Source organism: Octodon degus, unplaced genomic scaffold, assembly GCF_000260255.1.
Source record: "Octodon degus isolate 3935 unplaced genomic scaffold, OctDeg1.0 scaffold00148, whole genome shotgun sequence".
Taxonomy (NCBI): domain Eukaryota; kingdom Metazoa; phylum Chordata; class Mammalia; order Rodentia; family Octodontidae; genus Octodon; species Octodon degus.
This window is the reverse complement of record NW_004524724.1, coordinates 3,771,145-3,788,489: the sequence shown is the minus strand read 5'-3', so window position 1 is coordinate 3,788,489 and position 17,345 is coordinate 3,771,145. Positions and strand designations below refer to the sequence as shown.

Genomic DNA, 17,345 nt, shown 5'->3' with positions numbered 1-17,345 from the left:
ATCAGATCGCCCTGGGTGGGAGTGGCAAAGGTTGACAGCAGAATGCGGTTTTGGTGTACTTCTCTGACGATGCTGGCGCATTGTCTTTTGCTTTCTGCATCATTCTCGATGGTCACAAAGGCTGGCATCCGTGGGGAGGCTCCCTGCAGCTCACAGCCTGCTTCCTGAAAACGTGGATCTGGAAATTCCATTGTCATCTTGGGGTTGAACAGAACCGTGTAAGGTGGGCTGATCATTGTTTTGTTTCTCCAGTTCATTTTACCTGCACCTCACGCCACAAAGACGGGGTCAGGCAGAAGGCAGCTCCCAGTCCACTCTGCTGCCACACCCTCCCATGGCAAGGTCCTGGGATTTCTGTGTCATTTTCTCCCTGCAGCTTGAGAACAGTTCTGTGGCTCATTCCGGTCATTTTTCAAGTAAGGATTTGTTTGGCTAATAGTTTTAGAAACTTTTCACATAGATGAAAGCATCTGATCCTTGTTTGTCACCATTTGCCAATTAGCGCTGCGTGTCTGCTGCTGTACAGGCCAAGAGTGGCCTCCGTGTTCATACCTGAGAGCTCAGAGCTTAGACCGGCGCTCGTGAAGTCAGGTGTTAGCAGTACAACTGACATTGTCCCGTGTTTTGTGAGAACGAAGAGCATGATGATGTGAGCCCAGCACTCCATAGCACAACTTATTTCATTTACTTGAATGTGCAAGGAGAACACAGGTGCGGTGTTAGTCCTTGGTTCCTTTGGAATTAGAATTTGGCATAATACACCAATGAAGAGAGGCCTGCTGCTTTAGGAAGCAGGCGCATGGTGTAACATTGCCAAGATTTAAGTTCAAATCTCAACTCTTGCTTGCGAGCTGTACAACTTGGACAGTTTCCTTTTATGAAAAGTGACACTAATAATAACCAGCCAACAGTGCTGCTGTGAGGACTACAGAGAGCTAGGTTTTATAGCCATGAGTGTCTACATAGGTCTAGGTCAAGAAACAATGGCTTGCTTTCTTCTCTTCCATTATGAATGCAAGAATTGGATTTTCCTTCAAATGTTAAACCTCTTATTTATAAGGAAAAGAAATAGTGTATTATGGCTATTGTGTGTGTATGTCTGTCTGAATAGGTTAAGTTAGGTTTTAATTAAAAAACTAACTACCAAAATATTCACCCCTCACTCTTGCTGCCGGTCTCTCGAGTTGAGCTACACGTAGGGACCTAGAGCAACTGAGGTGCCTTGTATCTACCTCCACGTACAGGAAGAGAGACGTGGCTCAGCCATGCCTCAGCACTTCCATCTTCTGCTCCAAAGGCTAGTTTTGCTCACGTTTCACTGGGGGGAAGGGGAGGGAGCTAGCCCTAATGACCACCATGACTGTGGCTCTTCTTGTGGCTACTACAGCTGTAGCTTTGGCTGTATAACTACTGTGTTGGTTGTGGCAAAGCTGCTGGAACAACTGGATTTATGACACATTCTTCAAACAATATTCAGAGCCAGCTTGTTATTCCTGATTATTCCTATTTTAATTGTTAATGTCAATCTTGGGTTAGCTCAAAAGAAATAGACATTTGTCTCTACTTTGTTTAGGCTTTCCAAAATTTGAATCATATTTATTGTACTAAGAATGCCTGACAAACATAGATACTCAAGGTTTTATATGCACCTACAGAAGTTTGCTTTCAGTAGTAGCCCACACAAAGGTGCAATTTTGTAGGGCCAAATGGAAACAAGCCACATTCTTTCACATCTTGATACAAACTGCATTTGTAAGACATCCTGTCAACACATGGAGGTTGCTAAAAGTGCTGGAGCAGTTCTTGTCATTATAGTTCAAGGAATTAGCAAAGTAGGAGGCAGCCGAAGTATAATTTCAAAGTGCTGCTGATTTTTGAAGATGAATAAGTCTACTAAAGCAGAAATAGCTGCTGCAAACCTCTACTTTCTCATTGCTACAGGATGGGAGCACATGAACTGCATGAGTACACTGAATCCCCAAGATTATTTCCAAAAATGTGAGTGAATAATTTTAGAAAGCCTTATTCAAATGCATTTTAAAATGCTTTAAATGTAAGCATTGGCTCCTCTAAATTATACTCTGAAAAATAGTACCTTTTAATAAAATGCAGATTTCATTACTAAACTACCTAAATTGAAGTCTAAATTAAAAATTAAACACAGACTGTAGGCTCTAATGAGCTACCTCCCAGTCCTATAGACCACTGCCCGTAGTGATGGCCAGCAAATTGTGAATGCAGAGGAAGTCTGCAGCAGACAAGACTTCCCAGGGGAGAGCTGGCGGGCCAGTGTCCATGCTCTCGGGCTCCAAGGAGAAGTCACCGTCTTGGGCCGGCCATGTATTGGGAGTTTGGCTTCAGTTTAGAATGGCTTCTAAGTCTTAGCAGTAAGAGCCCTTTGATTTCTGTCAAGTAGCTCAAAGAGTTCTGTGATACTGGTAGGAAATCTGACATTTGGTCTTTCCTTTAATCAAGTGGCTTTCTTTGAATACAGGGGGTACCACGTAATGAGTCATTAGACTAAAGACAGCAGAATGCAAGGACGCGGGTAGTGTTTTGCAGTTCAAGAACGTGCTTTTCACCTCCAAGTACGCTTTGACTGGCAGTACTAATGTCAGGGTGGCCTAAGGGCTCAGCACAGCCAGCCTGGGCCTTTGTTCTAGGGTTTCCTGCTATTTTTTTTACTATCTCTTTATACACACGCATATACATGTTTATGCCTATACACACATATTATGCCCATATGTGTAAACATATGTGTGTACTTTTTACAGTCATGATTAAGTTTTTCCAACTTTGGTTGATCCTCTTATGGTCACAGTAGAATACTTATAACTGTCCATTGAAAATACCAATCTAAAAAGGATTCTGAATTTACCATATAGTTGTCTATTGTGTTGTAACAGTTCTCACAAATTAGCAGCTCCTGTTTATGCAGTTCTGTGGTCATAACCCTAGCACCTGTGACTGGGTTTCCTCCTTGGGTTCCTGTCAGTCCCAAAGCCACATTGGGAAAAGTACCCCAAATCCTTTTCTTTTAAATCTCTCTGGTCCCCTCTCTGGAGGCAGCCAGAGGCTTCATTCCTACTGTAGGCAGTTTGTGGTTAGGCTCGGCCCACTCAGATAGCCTCCACGTCTTGCAGTTGACCAGTTGGTTGCTTCAATTATACCTGCAGAGTCCCTTTGCCACATGGAGTAACGTGATCATGGGGTCATCTAGTCTCAGAATGTGGCCTACCTCACACACTCTACAGAGCTTCCCTGTCCTGGACAGGTTTTAGTTTGAATAACATGAGAATTGATCTGGAACATTTAAGATAAATCACCACGATGCATTGTTGTGTTTAGATTAAATTGCTCTTATTGTGAATGTGAGGCAAAGATTTTGCAGTGCTAAAAATAGATTTCCTTTATAAAATGTCTGTGGATGTTTCAATAGTGGAACATTTAAAAACAAGTTCTGGGGGCCCAGCCCTAGCTCAGTTCTTTAAGTGGCTGCTTCCACAATGCTGGCAGCCTCAGTTTGCTGTAGTTCGATCCCCACAACACTCCAGCCATGCAAAAGTGCCCTGAAGGCATTCAAGGAGCAAAACACACACACAAAAAAAAATAAAATAAAAAATAAAATAAATAAATAAAAACAAGTTCTACGGGGCTACTAGAAGTGGTATGCTACTAGCTGTCCTGCAGAGTTATTAGCTACATTTCCTGGATTCCATCAGACGACAGAGTAGTGGATCTCCCTGATGTCTGCTACCCCTCGTGGTCTTGGTGATCCTCTAATGACACCAACTCACAGATTTCAGAACTGCCGGGTGCCAGAGGTCATCTGCGCTCCTACATTTGCCTCTGTCACAGGTCAGCCAGGAACTCAGGGAGGCTGTGTGCGGCCAGCTGGTGAGCGATGCAGCCTGGCCTGGACTCCCGGCTTGCTGCCTCCCACTCTGGTAATAGCAGTCATGTCATGGTTGATGACAGTCACAGCTTAAACCAGAGCTTCATGCATTCAGAGGCGGGCTTTAGGAAGGTAAGTGGGTCGCGCGGCTCTGTGCTCACCAGCAGGCCAATCCATTGATGAGTGCTGACGGCTGAGCCGTGAGGAGGCAGGGCCTGATAAGGAGCGGGCTGCTGTGTGTGGCCTGGCTGTGTCTGTTCATGTCCCCACTCTTGTCTGCTCTCTCCTTCCTGGTGGCCATGGAGCCCTCCCCCAAGGCCACTTCCGCCTTGGTACCAAGTGACCATGGACTGAACCCCAAACACTGCATCAACGACAGCCTCTCCTCCTTTAAGACCTGAGTGTTGTGTATTTTGCTGCAGCAAAGGAAAAATGACTAATACAAGACTTTCTCTGTGTCAGGTAAGGCTGTCCTAAGCACTGCAAATGTTTACTTTTCTTCTTCCTCATGAAAAACCCACAAGGTCCATATTATTAACATCATTGTCATTCCACAGTTTGAGAAAACTGACTCATAGAGAGGCTGGCCTGCTCAGTGTCACCCAGCTTGCCAGCAGTAGAGGAACAATGTAACACAGGGCCTGGCTCCCCTAGGCCCTGCTCTGCCACCACCCAGTGGCTTCTGAGGGGCCCTCCCTGACCGCTCCAGAGCACCCATGGCGACACCTCCATGCACAGCCACACAGACTGCATGGGCGCTCATATTCTGACAACAGATGCGTGAACAGCAGGGAACGTAGAGCCTGGCAACTGCACACATTCTGGTCCAGTCACCTACTGTGCAGCTTCAGGGAACTGCGTGAGCTGCTGCGGCTCCTAGGTGCTGCATCTTTTTTCAAATGTGGGTTTGGTTTGGTTTTGGTTTTCTAGCATTGTTATAAACACGGTATGTACATAAAGGAACCTGTAAACAAAAGGATTGCACTGTTCCCTGTATTGCTCCTTGACAAATGAGAAATTCTTTACCCAACGACATCAGGCTATCTGCTCTCTTTTGCTTAAAAGTCAGATGGTACATTTAAGGTAATAGTTGCTGGCCAGCACTGTCAGGCTCTGTCCCATGATCTGTAATCTCACTGCCTTTCCAAGTCACTTGTTTCCCATGGATCCTCTCTCAGTCCCCACTTTCAGGCCTCACTGCTGTACCCCTTATTTGATGGCAGTTTTCCACGAACACCTTGTTCTCATGAGGTGGACAGCTGCAGGGAGAAGCCAGGCTCACTCACCAGCGGCACCCCCAGGGCTGTCCACACCCCAGCTGATACCCGATTTTTTGGTGTGGTCACTTGAAGATCATGATGAAGTAAGGTCATAAAGACGAAGTAGCAAATTCATGAATACTAAGGCCTGCTTTGTAGCCACATATTTAAAATTTTTTTCCCTATTCTATTTATATGTGCTTTTTATTTGCTGTACACTTGAAAATGGATTGCAGACAACACAAGATTTCAGGTCTGAAGACTTGCACATGTATATCTTAAAAGAAGCTGTTTCGGAGTCAGGGTCTCAGTAGGTATGGTAAACTAGCTTTGCACTTAGGACGTCCCCCCGACTGGCCTCAGACTCAAGGTGGCCACCTGCCTCAGCTGCCCAAGTGCTAGTAATTCTCTGTTATGTGTGCTGCTCTCTGCCCCAAACAATTAGCAATTGGATATCCCATCTGCTATCCAATTCATAGCCACATTTTCCTACTTACACTTGATGGTTACATCTCCTTGATATAGTGTAGTCTAGAACCTTCCCTCACTTTGCTTATTGTTTGTTTTTATTATGTTTGTGTTGCATTGTGTCAAAAGACTAGTCTAATTCTCTTGAACAGTATCCCGTGTTCTGGATTGGGCTGACCCTCCTGTGTGTGTTGTTTATTTTGTCACTCTGGCCTCCCTGGTTGGTCCCACAAACTTGATTAGGAAAGGTTGTGTTTTTGTCTAGAACAGCTGGATAGGTGATAGTGTACATCTGCTAGCAGAAGGGGCACAGCTGCCTCCATGATTAGCGTCACCATCTGATCACTATGATAGTGGTAGCCAGGCCTCCCAGGTTGAATTTTCTTTGTTCTCTGTATATATAAAATAGTTAGGATAGATATACAGCTACTTTCTCTTAATTCACTGAGAAGAAAGATTTGTACTAACAGTGTTTGGACAGGATATCATGTCTGCCTCTTGTACTATGAATAGCCACTACGAAGACAACAATATGCAATGTATTATTGAAACTGTCCTACTAATCGGTTTTGAAAATATCTCACTGCTATTTGTTTCTCAATATAATTAATTTAAAAAACAGGGCCAGGGAGATGGCTCAGTAGAATAAGCGCTTCCCTGGCAAGCACAAGGGCCTGAGTTCAATCCCCGGTTCCGCTAAAAAAAAAAAGAATAAATAAATAAATAATAAAATAACTCAAAAATAAATAAATAACCTGCAGGGCATGTGGGACGAGGAAAAAGAAACGGCTGCGGGAGTAACCAAGGGCACCCTGTGTTTGTGTCCTTGCTCCCAGATGCCTGGCAGGTTCTCACATATAGCCTAAACAGTAATCTTGGACATATATCTTGGGATCGTGTTATGTTCACCTAAAGTAACCCGAAGGCTGAGACTCAAGATATATAAAAATAAAGACCAAAGGCAGGGCGGCAGCCTGTTTGCTTGAGCTCTCACTTTGCTGAAAAAAAATTTTTTTTCTTTTTTCTCACTCTCCTTTCACAACTAGAGCTTATTTGTGGAAAGGTTGTGTGGGGTATCTAAATACCTTTTCCCAGTCTTTCATCTAATGGTTTTAGCCTCTACTGACGAGCAGCCTTCAATAATTTATTCCTTTTACATTCATCAGCTAATATTCCTCTATAAGTAAGAGCTCTCCCTCACCAGAGGGGAAGCACTGTGTCTTGTTGCAGTTCATAGCAGCGTGATGTGTTCGCTATCAATTTGCTAAAATGCTGTCTTCGGGTCTGTGGAGCAGACCTGTAGGCCGGCCATCGTCTGCCTTCTGTCTGCACTCTAAAGCGTGTTGTAGCTCGTTCCACTTGAACTGGAAAAGGGATGGAATGTAAACAGAGCAGACATAAGAGGCTTGCGAAGAAGTTTGGTGGGGCAGGCCCTGGCTGCGTGGAGGGTCCTGAGAGCTAACCAAACACACACCCCACGCGGAGAACCGCGGCGGATCCCAGTACCCTGTGCTGTCGCCTCCAGCTGGCAAACGCGATGCTGCCTTCACCCCGGAGGTCCCTGGCTTGGGTTCGGCTTCTTGTCGGCCCGCTCTCCTCACCCCTCCAGGTGCGCCCACCTCTGGTCTTCCGATGGCTTCCTCACCACACAGGGAAGGACCCCGAGGACACGGCTGTCAGTGTGCTACCAGGAACAAGTGACTTCTTGCAGTCCTGCTGGGCTTGCACTCCCACGAGAACCCTTCTCAGGATCACCGAAGATGGGCCACTGGCAGGCGGGACTCTCCGTGGAGCTTTCTTTGCCTTCAATATCTGAGCTGACAAAAACAGATTTTCTTGTGAAAATTGAGGCTAGAATTTGAGTATTTCTCACCATCTGTTCTGCATAAAGTATCAAGGTCTAATTCTTTTACTATAACAAAAAGAAACAGGAAAAAAAAGGTAGGTATAAATGAATCTATTATAATTTCAGTATTACAATTAAAACAAGGCAATAGGCATAAATGAACCTGGCATTTTATATTACAGTGACAACAAAGCTTATCTATTTTCCTTAGGTTGAATTCTTTTCTATTGTTAGCAGTTTGAACAATTTTAAATGGAAATAAAACAGTGGTGCTTTGTGTTGCTTAAAGATTTTTGTATCACTCGAGAAGGCATTGTTTAGAATTGTCTTAAAAGCCTTTCCCTGTCTTCTTACTAGGAGCACGTTGGACACACGCAGGTCTTCCCACCTGAGGCCCCGGCAGCACTGGCAGGTGGTGGCGCTGCCTGGTACTGCTAACAGAACTCTGAGCCCTGTGGTTTCTGTCTCTGCAGAAGGAGGAGGCAAAAAGCTACGGAGCACCGTCCAGAGGAGCACAGAGACTGGCCTGGCCGTGGAGATGAGGAACTGGATGACCCGCCAGGCCAGCCGCGAGTCCACCGACGGCAGCATGAACAGCTACAGCTCGGAAGGAAAGTGAGTGCGCCCGAGCCGCAGGCGCGCACTTCAGCCTGCGGGCGCTTGCGCTCGCGTCCCAGCTCCTCGCGCTGCCCTACCCACGGGCTGATTCCTGCGGCAGAGCCGAGCCATTCGGGCTGCCGCCTGCAGATGACCTCACGGCTTCCGGTGGGCGGAACTGCGTTCAGCGCAGAGTTGCCTTAACGCAGGATGTTGAAGTGTGACTGCCGCACCTCATGCACTGACACTGTGTCGCCCCACCGGGCAGTAGCGCACAGCAGGCCCGGCAGGAAGGACTGGGCCTCACCAGGCGGACAGTGCTAGCTTCTAGAAACTTTGATCTGCTTAAGGGTTATAATTTTCAAAAATGCAGTGCTGACACATACCTCGTCTCGTGCGATGGCGGTCATCTTTCCAATAACTTATCATCTGCTAGTTCCGTGCAGCAAAGACTTCAATTAAATTACTATACAAGAAAAATGTAATTGCCACTGAATGAAGCTGTCTGTATCAACGTATTTTTATTTTAGTTAATAAATTATATGAAGTCTACAACCAAAAGGAGATGCCCCGGAAGGCTGGCGGGCCTCCTCTTCATGTAGTTACATGAAGCCTTCCTATAAGGCAGCTCACTTTAAGGCATCTTAAAGCATTTCTAAAGATGCCGTAGCCCCATCACTGACAAGTTAGTGGCATTGGTGACCACACACCTGTAAAGGGGGTGATAAAGGCATTAACAGTACAGCAGCGTGTGTGGCGGGCTCTCAGGGGGTCTTTGGTGTTGGAGAGGCTTGGGCAAATTGTTTCTCTGTCATCCTTTTAGTGGAGCATAGCTAGTGTTTTTGAAGGCTTAAAATATTCCAGGCCTGGGCCGCTGAGATAGCTCAGCAGACTAAGTGCCTGCTTAGGCAAGTGCAGGGACAGGGGTTTGATCCCTGGTACCACATGTTGTACCAGCCCCACCCAGGGGTGCACTGAACAGGCCACCAAGTCTGGGCGTGGTGGCACACACCTATAATCCCAGCACTGGGGAGGCTGAAAACAGGAGGATCACTACAAGTCTAAACTGCATAGTGAGACCCTGTACCAAATACATTAAAAAAAAAAAAAAAATCCAGGCCTGGGTCTAGAAGGTAAGCTACAGCAACAGACAAAAGCCCTGCCTGCATTAACCAGCAGTCTGCTAGAGAAGTTCCATACGAGGAAAAGTAATCACATGCAGCAGAGATGTGCACTTTCAGGAGACTATAAGGCCAGGAAGAGGTGGGTCTGAGTAATAGGAGGGTGCCCTACAGGCCACAGGAAGGGAGTGAGGGCGTGAGTGGTAAGCGCAAGAAGGGCTCCGGTCACCAAGCTCAGGTCCAGAGCAGGCGAGGAGTTCAGCCTCCTCTAGGGAGCAGGGTCTGACCTCCAAGTTATAGACCATACTGACCCTGAGATGACGCGAGCTTGCACAGCAGTAGAAGCCCTAGTGAGTCCAGGTGCTGGGTTTACCCTGGCACAGAACAGTAAGCTTTACCAGTGCATGTGGTGCCTGTGACTTAAGCAACGAAAGTGCTTCTCACTGACCCAGAGGTTAGAGGTTCAAGATCCGGGGGTCAGCAGGCCAGCCTTCCTGGGGTCTCCTCTGGCTGGCGGGCAGCTACCTGTGTCCTCTCATGGCCTTTCCTCTGCACCCAGGGGTGCATATGAATTTGCAGGGGACACAACTCAGTCTGTCGCAGAGAAAAAAGGAGCTGCATGCATGGATGGGACAGTGGGAGGGCGTGGTAGCCGCTGATCAGAACTGGGATCCTCTCAGAGGACAAGAGTTTGGTTTTTCTGTTTAGAGCTTTGGGATCAGCCTTGAGCAAATTGAGACTCAAATACCAGGAAAGTACCCACGCAGCTGTGCAGAGCGAGTGGCTGAGGGTCAGGTGAATCCGAGCTGGAGACACTCGTGTGGGCCAGCTGTGTGGATCACACTGGAAACCATGGGCCAGGCTAGCTCACCCAGGGATTCAGCCAGAGAACAGGAAGGAGCCCTGCATGTGACACATACCTATCATCCAGCACTCTGGCGGCTGAGGCTGGAGGAGGGTGAGTTCAAGCCCAGCCTCGGCAACTTAGAGATTTTTAACAAGACATTGTTTCAAAATTAAAAAGGGTTTAGGATGTAGCTCATTGTGCAGGCCTTGGGTCTGATCCCCAATATTACAGAAAAAAAAAAAACGAGGTCAGAGGATTGCACTGTGGTGTTCAGTGGTCACCTAGGAGCAGGAGTGCAGGCTCCCAGGACAGGCATGCAGGAGGGGCTCTGAGGAAGAGGAAGAAGAACAGAAACAGGAAGAGGGAGCGGAGGCTTCTAGTCTTCCCAGCAGGCAGCACTGAGCACAAGCGACTGGGCGTACCTCTGTGCTCATTATGTAACTTTGGTCTGTGACATGTCAGTGGAGTGGTAAAAACGAAGAGTTGATTAGAGTTTCAAAAGAGAATGAAAGAAAGTGAGGCCAGCACAGTGATGACTTTGACTTTTATGTTTTTATTTTGAGGCAGAGACTGAACTTGTGGTGCTGGAATTACAGCTTGTGCCCCCCACCCAGCAATAGTGGCAGCTCTTCGGGGAGCTGCAAGGGAAGATGGGGTGCAAGGAGGAGCAGGGCCAGCAGGACCTGGAGGGAGGACGCAGGCTGCCTGATGCAGGAGGGCGGGCGGGCGCAGCTGGGAGGACGCAAGGGTACAGGCTCCTGCCCACAGGTGTGCTGCACACGCCGAGCACCAGGGACCGACCGTGCAGGCCTGCCTGCTGGCTGCACCACATTTAGTAAACTGAGGCCTGAGGTGCAGTGAAAAGGGCGCCTGTGGCATGCAGGTGGCAAGGGCCACAGGGCAGAGCAGGAGTTGGCTCCAGCAAAGTGGCGGGCCACAGAGCAGCTGTCTGCCACCCTCCAGGCTCAGGGGAAGCCTTAACCCCAGTGCAGCAGGTCTGGGAGCTGAATGGCATCTGACCTTCTGTCCGCAGCCTGATCTTCCCCGGTGTCCGCCTGGCCTCTGACAGCCAGTTCAGTGACTTCCTCGATGGCCTCGGCCCCGCACAGCTGGTGGGACGCCAGACGCTGGCCACTCCTGCAATGGGTGAGTCTGTGCCTGACTCCCTGGCATGTTCTTCTCAATGCTTGAAAATTATATTCTCTAAATTTCATAGACTGTAATTTGCTATCACAGAGTAAGACATCTTAGAGTTTAACAGAAATCTCATTGTTCCTAGTGTAATTTCTAATGATTTTAATGATAATTTCTAAAGATTTTCCTATTGTAAATCTAATTTTTTTTTTCGGTGCCAGGGATTGAACTCAGTTCCCTGTGCTTGCTAGGCAAGCACATTCTACTGAGCTATCTCCTTGGCCCTAATCTAATGATTTTAATGACTTTGATATATAATAAATAACTGTATACATGTTAGATATAAGTAAATTAATAAACTACTCAGGAAATGACACTAGGCGAGGTCCTGGTGCAGGCGTCCCTCCTGCTGCAATGCACAGTAAGGCACGTGTGTTTCTCCTGGCACCTCTAGGTGACATCCAGGTGGGAATGATGGACAAGAAGGGACAGTTGGAGGTGGAGATCATCCGGGCCCGTGGCCTTGTTGTAAAACCAGGTTCCAAGACACTGCCAGGTAAGAGCGCAAGCCTCGCTTCAGTTTGGGGACCTTGTCGCTGCTGCTGGAACCTGAGTTTCTAGTTAAATGAAGGATGGCAAGGGCAAGTCTGTCCCTGGCTGGCTTGGGGCGTCACAGCTTGTATCCCTCCCGTGTGAGTGTTCTCCTCCCCTGGGGAGATACACGTCAGATATGTACTCTGCATATGGCCACTGTCAAGAAGAAGGCTGCCGAGGCATCCAGCCACTCATTTTGTCGCTACATGTTCACAAGAAGCTGTTGCTTCCTATTAGCTGGTGCTTTGTGTTCTCCAGTTTGTCTGGAGATTTGAGGCTCTCCCAAGACATGGAGGCTCTAGAATAGGAATCGGAGGCTCAGGGTACCGCAGCCTACGCATGCTCGGGACCCTGCCATTTGTGAGGGAGGAGAGGCCCTGTTATACCTTGCTGTGCCGCGAGTCTCACTGCAGTACCGTGGGGCAGGGGCAGTGACCCGGACGCACTGTGCAGAAATCACTGGATGTGATGCGTAAAGCCACTCTGGGAATTTTGAAGTTGGCCTCTAGCCTCAGTGCCTCCACTGGCTGACTCCTGGCTCCGAATTGCTTGGCGTCTAACCCTGCAGCAACATAAAACATGGTGTGGACGGCTCCCTCTCGGCCTGGTGCTGTGCCCGGCAGCACATCAACACAGACTTTGGGCCCTGCCTTTCTCAGGGAGTTTCGTGATTGTTACCACATGAGTGTGTTTTTGTGAAACATCTGCCAGATCATTTTTGAGCCATAGAATTCATGACCAGCTGCCTCCTCCTAGCTACTCTGAACACATGAGGCCCAGTGCCTCGTGCCCACACCAGCCCAGTAAATAATGCCTTGCAGCAAAAGCGATTTGTGGGCATGAGTAAACAACCCGGTGCTGAGCCAAGTCCGGTGCAGAACAGACAGAGGGCCCACTCTTGACTATTCCTGGAGACATCTGCCTTAGCTAACGTTTGGAGCCGTGTAATCAGCTGACAGCAGAGCAGAGATCTCCCTCTCTGCCCTTCTCAGAGGCCGGCTGTTGCCCCCGCTTGTGTGGTGATCGCGACCCGGGGAGCGGGCCAGGGCCGTGATGGCACCAGCTCTTTGCACTCGCTGGCAAAGGTCCCCACGGGCCACATGCCCCGGCCACACACACACATGTCCTCTCTCTGCTCTCTCCCCAGCACCCTACGTGAAAGTATATCTGTTAGATAATGGAGTCTGCATAGCCAAAAAGAAAACCAAAGTGGCAAGGAAGACGCTGGAGCCCCTGTACCAGCAGCTGTTGTCCTTTGAGGAGAGTCCACAGGGCAAGGTGTTACAGGTACTCCCCCGCCCTCACTTGCCCTCCAGAAGACAGCATTTCCTGCAGTTGGCCTCGTGCCTGCAGAGAATCAAAGTTCTCTGAAACTGCGCAGCACTGGCCCACTGCAAAGCTATGCACGCTGCTGCTGTTTCCTGTGAGAGGTGCTCGGCTTACCAACCCGCCTCTCACTGATGCCAGCCTCCCGGACGGCTTCTGCCCTTGGCCCTCACAGCAGTCTTCTTGTGCACCTCGGGATTCAAGTATTAAAGACAGCCACCCCACTAGTCTCGGCTGTCCAGCTTCCTCCTCCTCCTTTTCTTCCTTCTTCATTCTTTCTTCTTCTAGTACTGAGGATTGAACCAGGGCCTTGCAAGCTATGCAAACATTGTTTCACTCAGCTAGATCCCCAGCCCATTTCAATTTTGAGACAGTCTTGCTGAGTTGCCCAGACTAGACTTATGTTCGCCATTCTCCTGCCCCAGCCTCCCACGTTGTCTGGGGTCGCAGACATGTGCCACTGTGCCTGGGGCAACTTGAGCTTGGATGTCAGAACAGGAGAGTATGTTAATGTGCTTCACAAGTGCATGGTCATGTATGTGGCTATGCTGATGCTGCTCTATGTTTTTCAACAGATCATTGTCTGGGGCGACTACGGCCGCATGGATCACAAATCCTTTATGGGAGTGGCCCAGATACTTTTAGATGAACTGGAGCTGTCCAACATGGTGATCGGATGGTTCAAACTGTTCCCCCCTTCCTCCCTAGTAGATCCGACCTTGGCCCCTCTGACAAGAAGAGCTTCCCAGTCCTCTCTGGAAAGTTCGACAGGACCTTCTTACTCTCGTTCATAGCAGCTGTAAAACTGTTGTCACAGCAACCAGCGTTACAAAAAAAAAAAAAAAAAAAAAAAAAAAAAAAAAAAAAAATCCACAGGTCGCAAACCCTGGTAGTACTGCATGCTTAATGTCGTGTCTTCTGAGCCCGTTTCTAGGGGTGCAATGCGATCCTGCGTTCTCAGAGGAAGTCGCACACGTTGTGCCCCACAAAGGTCCTCAGGTGACACGCAGAGCAGGAAGGACTATCAGGCTTGGCGTTTGGTGACACTCAAGTTCTGGTCCAGTCTGAAGCCATGGATTAATCTCAAAGAATCAGATTCATGCAACAAAAGCCCTTTTCAATGGCACCTTTATATTTTTATTGTTCCTGTTTCTCCATTTATCTGACCCAAAGCCCTGTGTGCCACAGAAATGGAGCCTTCCCCTGAAGCCATGTCACAGGCCCAGGAGCCAGGTCCTGGGAAGCACCAGGTGGAGAGCAAGAGGCCAAAGAAGTGCGCGGGAGCTGGAGCCGCCCGGCCAGCCGGCTGCGCCCAGGGCAGAGCGACAGGCCGTTGCACACCGATGCTGCGTGGCGCTGCACTCTGGAAACCAAATTCTGTGGCTACACCGTGCTGGATGAAACTAAAGACACTTTTTTTGCATGGACACAGATTAGCTGAATACTTAAATTATTTTCTTGGGGCTGCAACTTGCAAAAAAAGAATAAAAATCAGCCATTTTCAACAATTTATATTATTTTTAAAAATAAATTTCACTAGTGCATGGTTTTAAAACTGGGAGAGAATGCGAGCGGGCGACACAGACACCGCGTCTATTCTTTATCACAGTCTGTATTTTGGCAGACATTACAAATGGAAATACTTTCTAGAAGATACTTAAAATTCTCTTTATGTGACAAATAAATATAATATATTCCATTTATTTCCATATTAAATATACAATCCCATGACGTTCAATACGTGCAAACTTTTCACACCTTCCTTCCTTCCTGTCTCGCTTTTATTCTCTCTGTCTTGGTCTTTCCTTCTTTTTCCCTACCAGAGTGAACGAAAAGCTGACATGATTTTGATCTGACTCTCTCGTGCCCGCGTTTAACTCAGAGCTGTAGGTGTGTCTAATTCGTGCGCTCCTCGAGGGAAGGAAGCCTCGTAAGAGCCCCCTTCATTCCGGGATGCCGGGAAGGACTTTGCGGTGCGGCTCAGGAGTGCAGGGAGGCAGGGCCAGCCTGGATCTAGCTAAGGAGGGAGGAGGACTTCTGAATTCGTCGTGCAGTGCGCGGACATCTGTTTTCATCTTCACAGTTCCTTTTGCAGGAAAGACTAGAGGCCACGTGGCATCGCGGCTTCTACCAGGCCTGCTTCCGCAGCCACGGCACTCAGGCAGAGCTCAGACCTCGTCTGCTGGAGGACTTAGGTTTTGTTTTGTAACTTGTTAAGGCAGTTTCTTTAGCCAGTTTCCATTTACTGTGTGAATAGACACACTGCTAAAATGAAACCCTAAAACACAGGGTAGTTTATTCACTTTTCTGCAGTAAAATTCAATTTTTCATAAATTGTATTTCTAAAGTGATATAGTTGACATAAATTTGCAGCAATTTTAAAGCTCCAATTTTTAGGCAACTCAGAGAAAGTCGCTATGCCTGTGAATAGTCCTTTGAGGCCACCACCCAAAGGCTGCAGGCCAACCCTGAAGTGGAAACCCCGCCCTGGCTCCCCAGCAGCTGGTGTCCTGGGCAGAGCTGGGAGCAGGCACCTCCCCTCCGGCCCTCTGAGAGGAGGTCACAGGCAACAGCATCCACCGCCCGTGCTTCCTAGGCTTTATGTGCTCTTTGATAACATATTCCTAGGAACTAGTTTCAGTTTCTTACAATAATTGTTGAAATCCATATGGATCGCATTTGTCTAATGAAAGCCATGCACAAAAATTACTCTTTTTTTTTTTTTAATTCAGTGCTGACCATTAAAAAGCTGTCATGCTTGATATGGTACAGAAGATAAAAAGTATCACTAAAATGCCTTCTCTTGGTGTGGTGCAACGTGAGCTGCCCCAAGACTGTGTCTTGACACTCTAAATGTGCGATGGCCCAGGCAAGATTGGCCAAAGAACGAATAAAACGTTCCTGACATCATTTTGCCTCCTGAGTACTGGCAACAGTTGATTTCACAGACCCGGAGCGTCTACACCACCCCTTAGAATAAGCATTTATGGTTCTCCTCATCCTAAGAGGCGGCCACGTGATCTTTTGTGCGCATTCCTATACAAATTATTTCTAATTTTAATAAGAAGGACATGACTGTATGGGATATTTATACATACTTGTCATTATGCAGTATTTATTTAAAAGTCGATGTGCTTTTTTTAATTTTCACATGTCTGCACCTCGACTTGTGGTTTAGTTGTGTGAACAGCACTAAGCCAGTGACCACTGCTGCCCTGTACGTAGTAGCGTAAAGGGAATCCAGCTGGAATGGAAGGGCAGATGAGTCCTGTAACAAACACCAACTAATGTAAATCAAGTTCATTCTGGTGATGGCATTTAACACTTTAAATAAATCATTTTCTTTACACACGGTGTCCACGGTGCCTTCTCTGACTTCGTGTCTCCACACACGTCCCTCAGCTCCCTCCTGACCTGGACGGTGACATCCTTCCCCAGAACCCCTGGGGCGCTGCACACAGTCCCCGAAGAGCATGAGCCTGGCTGTGAGCAGCGCCCCGCGCGGGGGCCACACTCTCTGTGCGGGCTGCATCCCCGGGACGGCGGAGGGAGGGAGGGGCTTGCCCTGCGGCCTTCTAGGCTGGTCCTCAGCGGTGCCCTCCCTGGCTCCCAGCCTCAGGTTGGTTCGCACAGTCTGAATGCCTACGTGATGCGTCAGCACTCCAGATTCAACCCGGCTCCTGCTCGTCACAGAAACGGCTTTTTCCATCCAGCATCTCCAAGTCAGCTGCTGTGCAGAGAATCAGATGCCAGGTGACACGGAGATGGGGATTTCACTTCCGTGCTTGAACACAGGCAGTGACATAGTCGCAGCTGGCCGGGATGCAGGGCAAGGCGCCCAGCCTTGTGGGGCCCACAGGCGAGCGGGTACAGCCCTGGACGGGGCCTTGCGCAGGCGGAGCTGGTCCTGCCTGCGCTTTCTCTCCCCTTTGCGCACACCCGGCTCCGGCCTTGCCTTGCCACCTGGAAGCACATCCGATGCTTTTTGGAAGGGGCAATCCTCCTGCCCCGGGCCTTGGTTTTGCTGACGGTGTGGCCCTCGGCGCCGGCTGCTTGGTGCCCCCTTCCCACATCAAGTGTGGAGCTTGGGCTCCTTTTCCATTCCCACCCCCGATGAGGTCCCTGGGTCTCCCGGCCCTGCAGACTGCTGCGCTCTGTAACTCCCGGCCTTGCGTCTGTCGTCCCGTGTCTCCGCACCAGCCTGGAGTCGCTTCCCATGATCCTTCTGTCTGTTCCTTGCCAGCGGCACAGCGCTGCC

The 17,345-nt window shown here is 48.6% G+C and overlaps 1 protein-coding gene across 1 annotated transcript in view; it reads left to right on the top strand.

Moving 5' to 3' along the window:
• The window catches only part of Rims2 (regulating synaptic membrane exocytosis 2), a 535,330-nt gene extending 518,963 nt beyond the window's left edge, over positions 1 to 16,367 (top strand). Inside the window, exons 27-31 of the mRNA XM_023702342.1 lie at positions 7,942 to 8,083; positions 11,067 to 11,179; positions 11,622 to 11,723; positions 12,909 to 13,048; positions 13,663 to 16,367. Of these exons, the coding sequence (XP_023558110.1) occupies positions 7,942 to 8,083; positions 11,067 to 11,179; positions 11,622 to 11,723; positions 12,909 to 13,048; positions 13,663 to 13,881 (716 nt within the window). The 3' untranslated portion in view covers positions 13,882 to 16,367. The remainder of the gene's footprint in view (positions 1 to 7,941; positions 8,084 to 11,066; positions 11,180 to 11,621; positions 11,724 to 12,908; positions 13,049 to 13,662) is intronic.
• Positions 16,368 to 17,345: the final 978 nt, after the last annotated feature.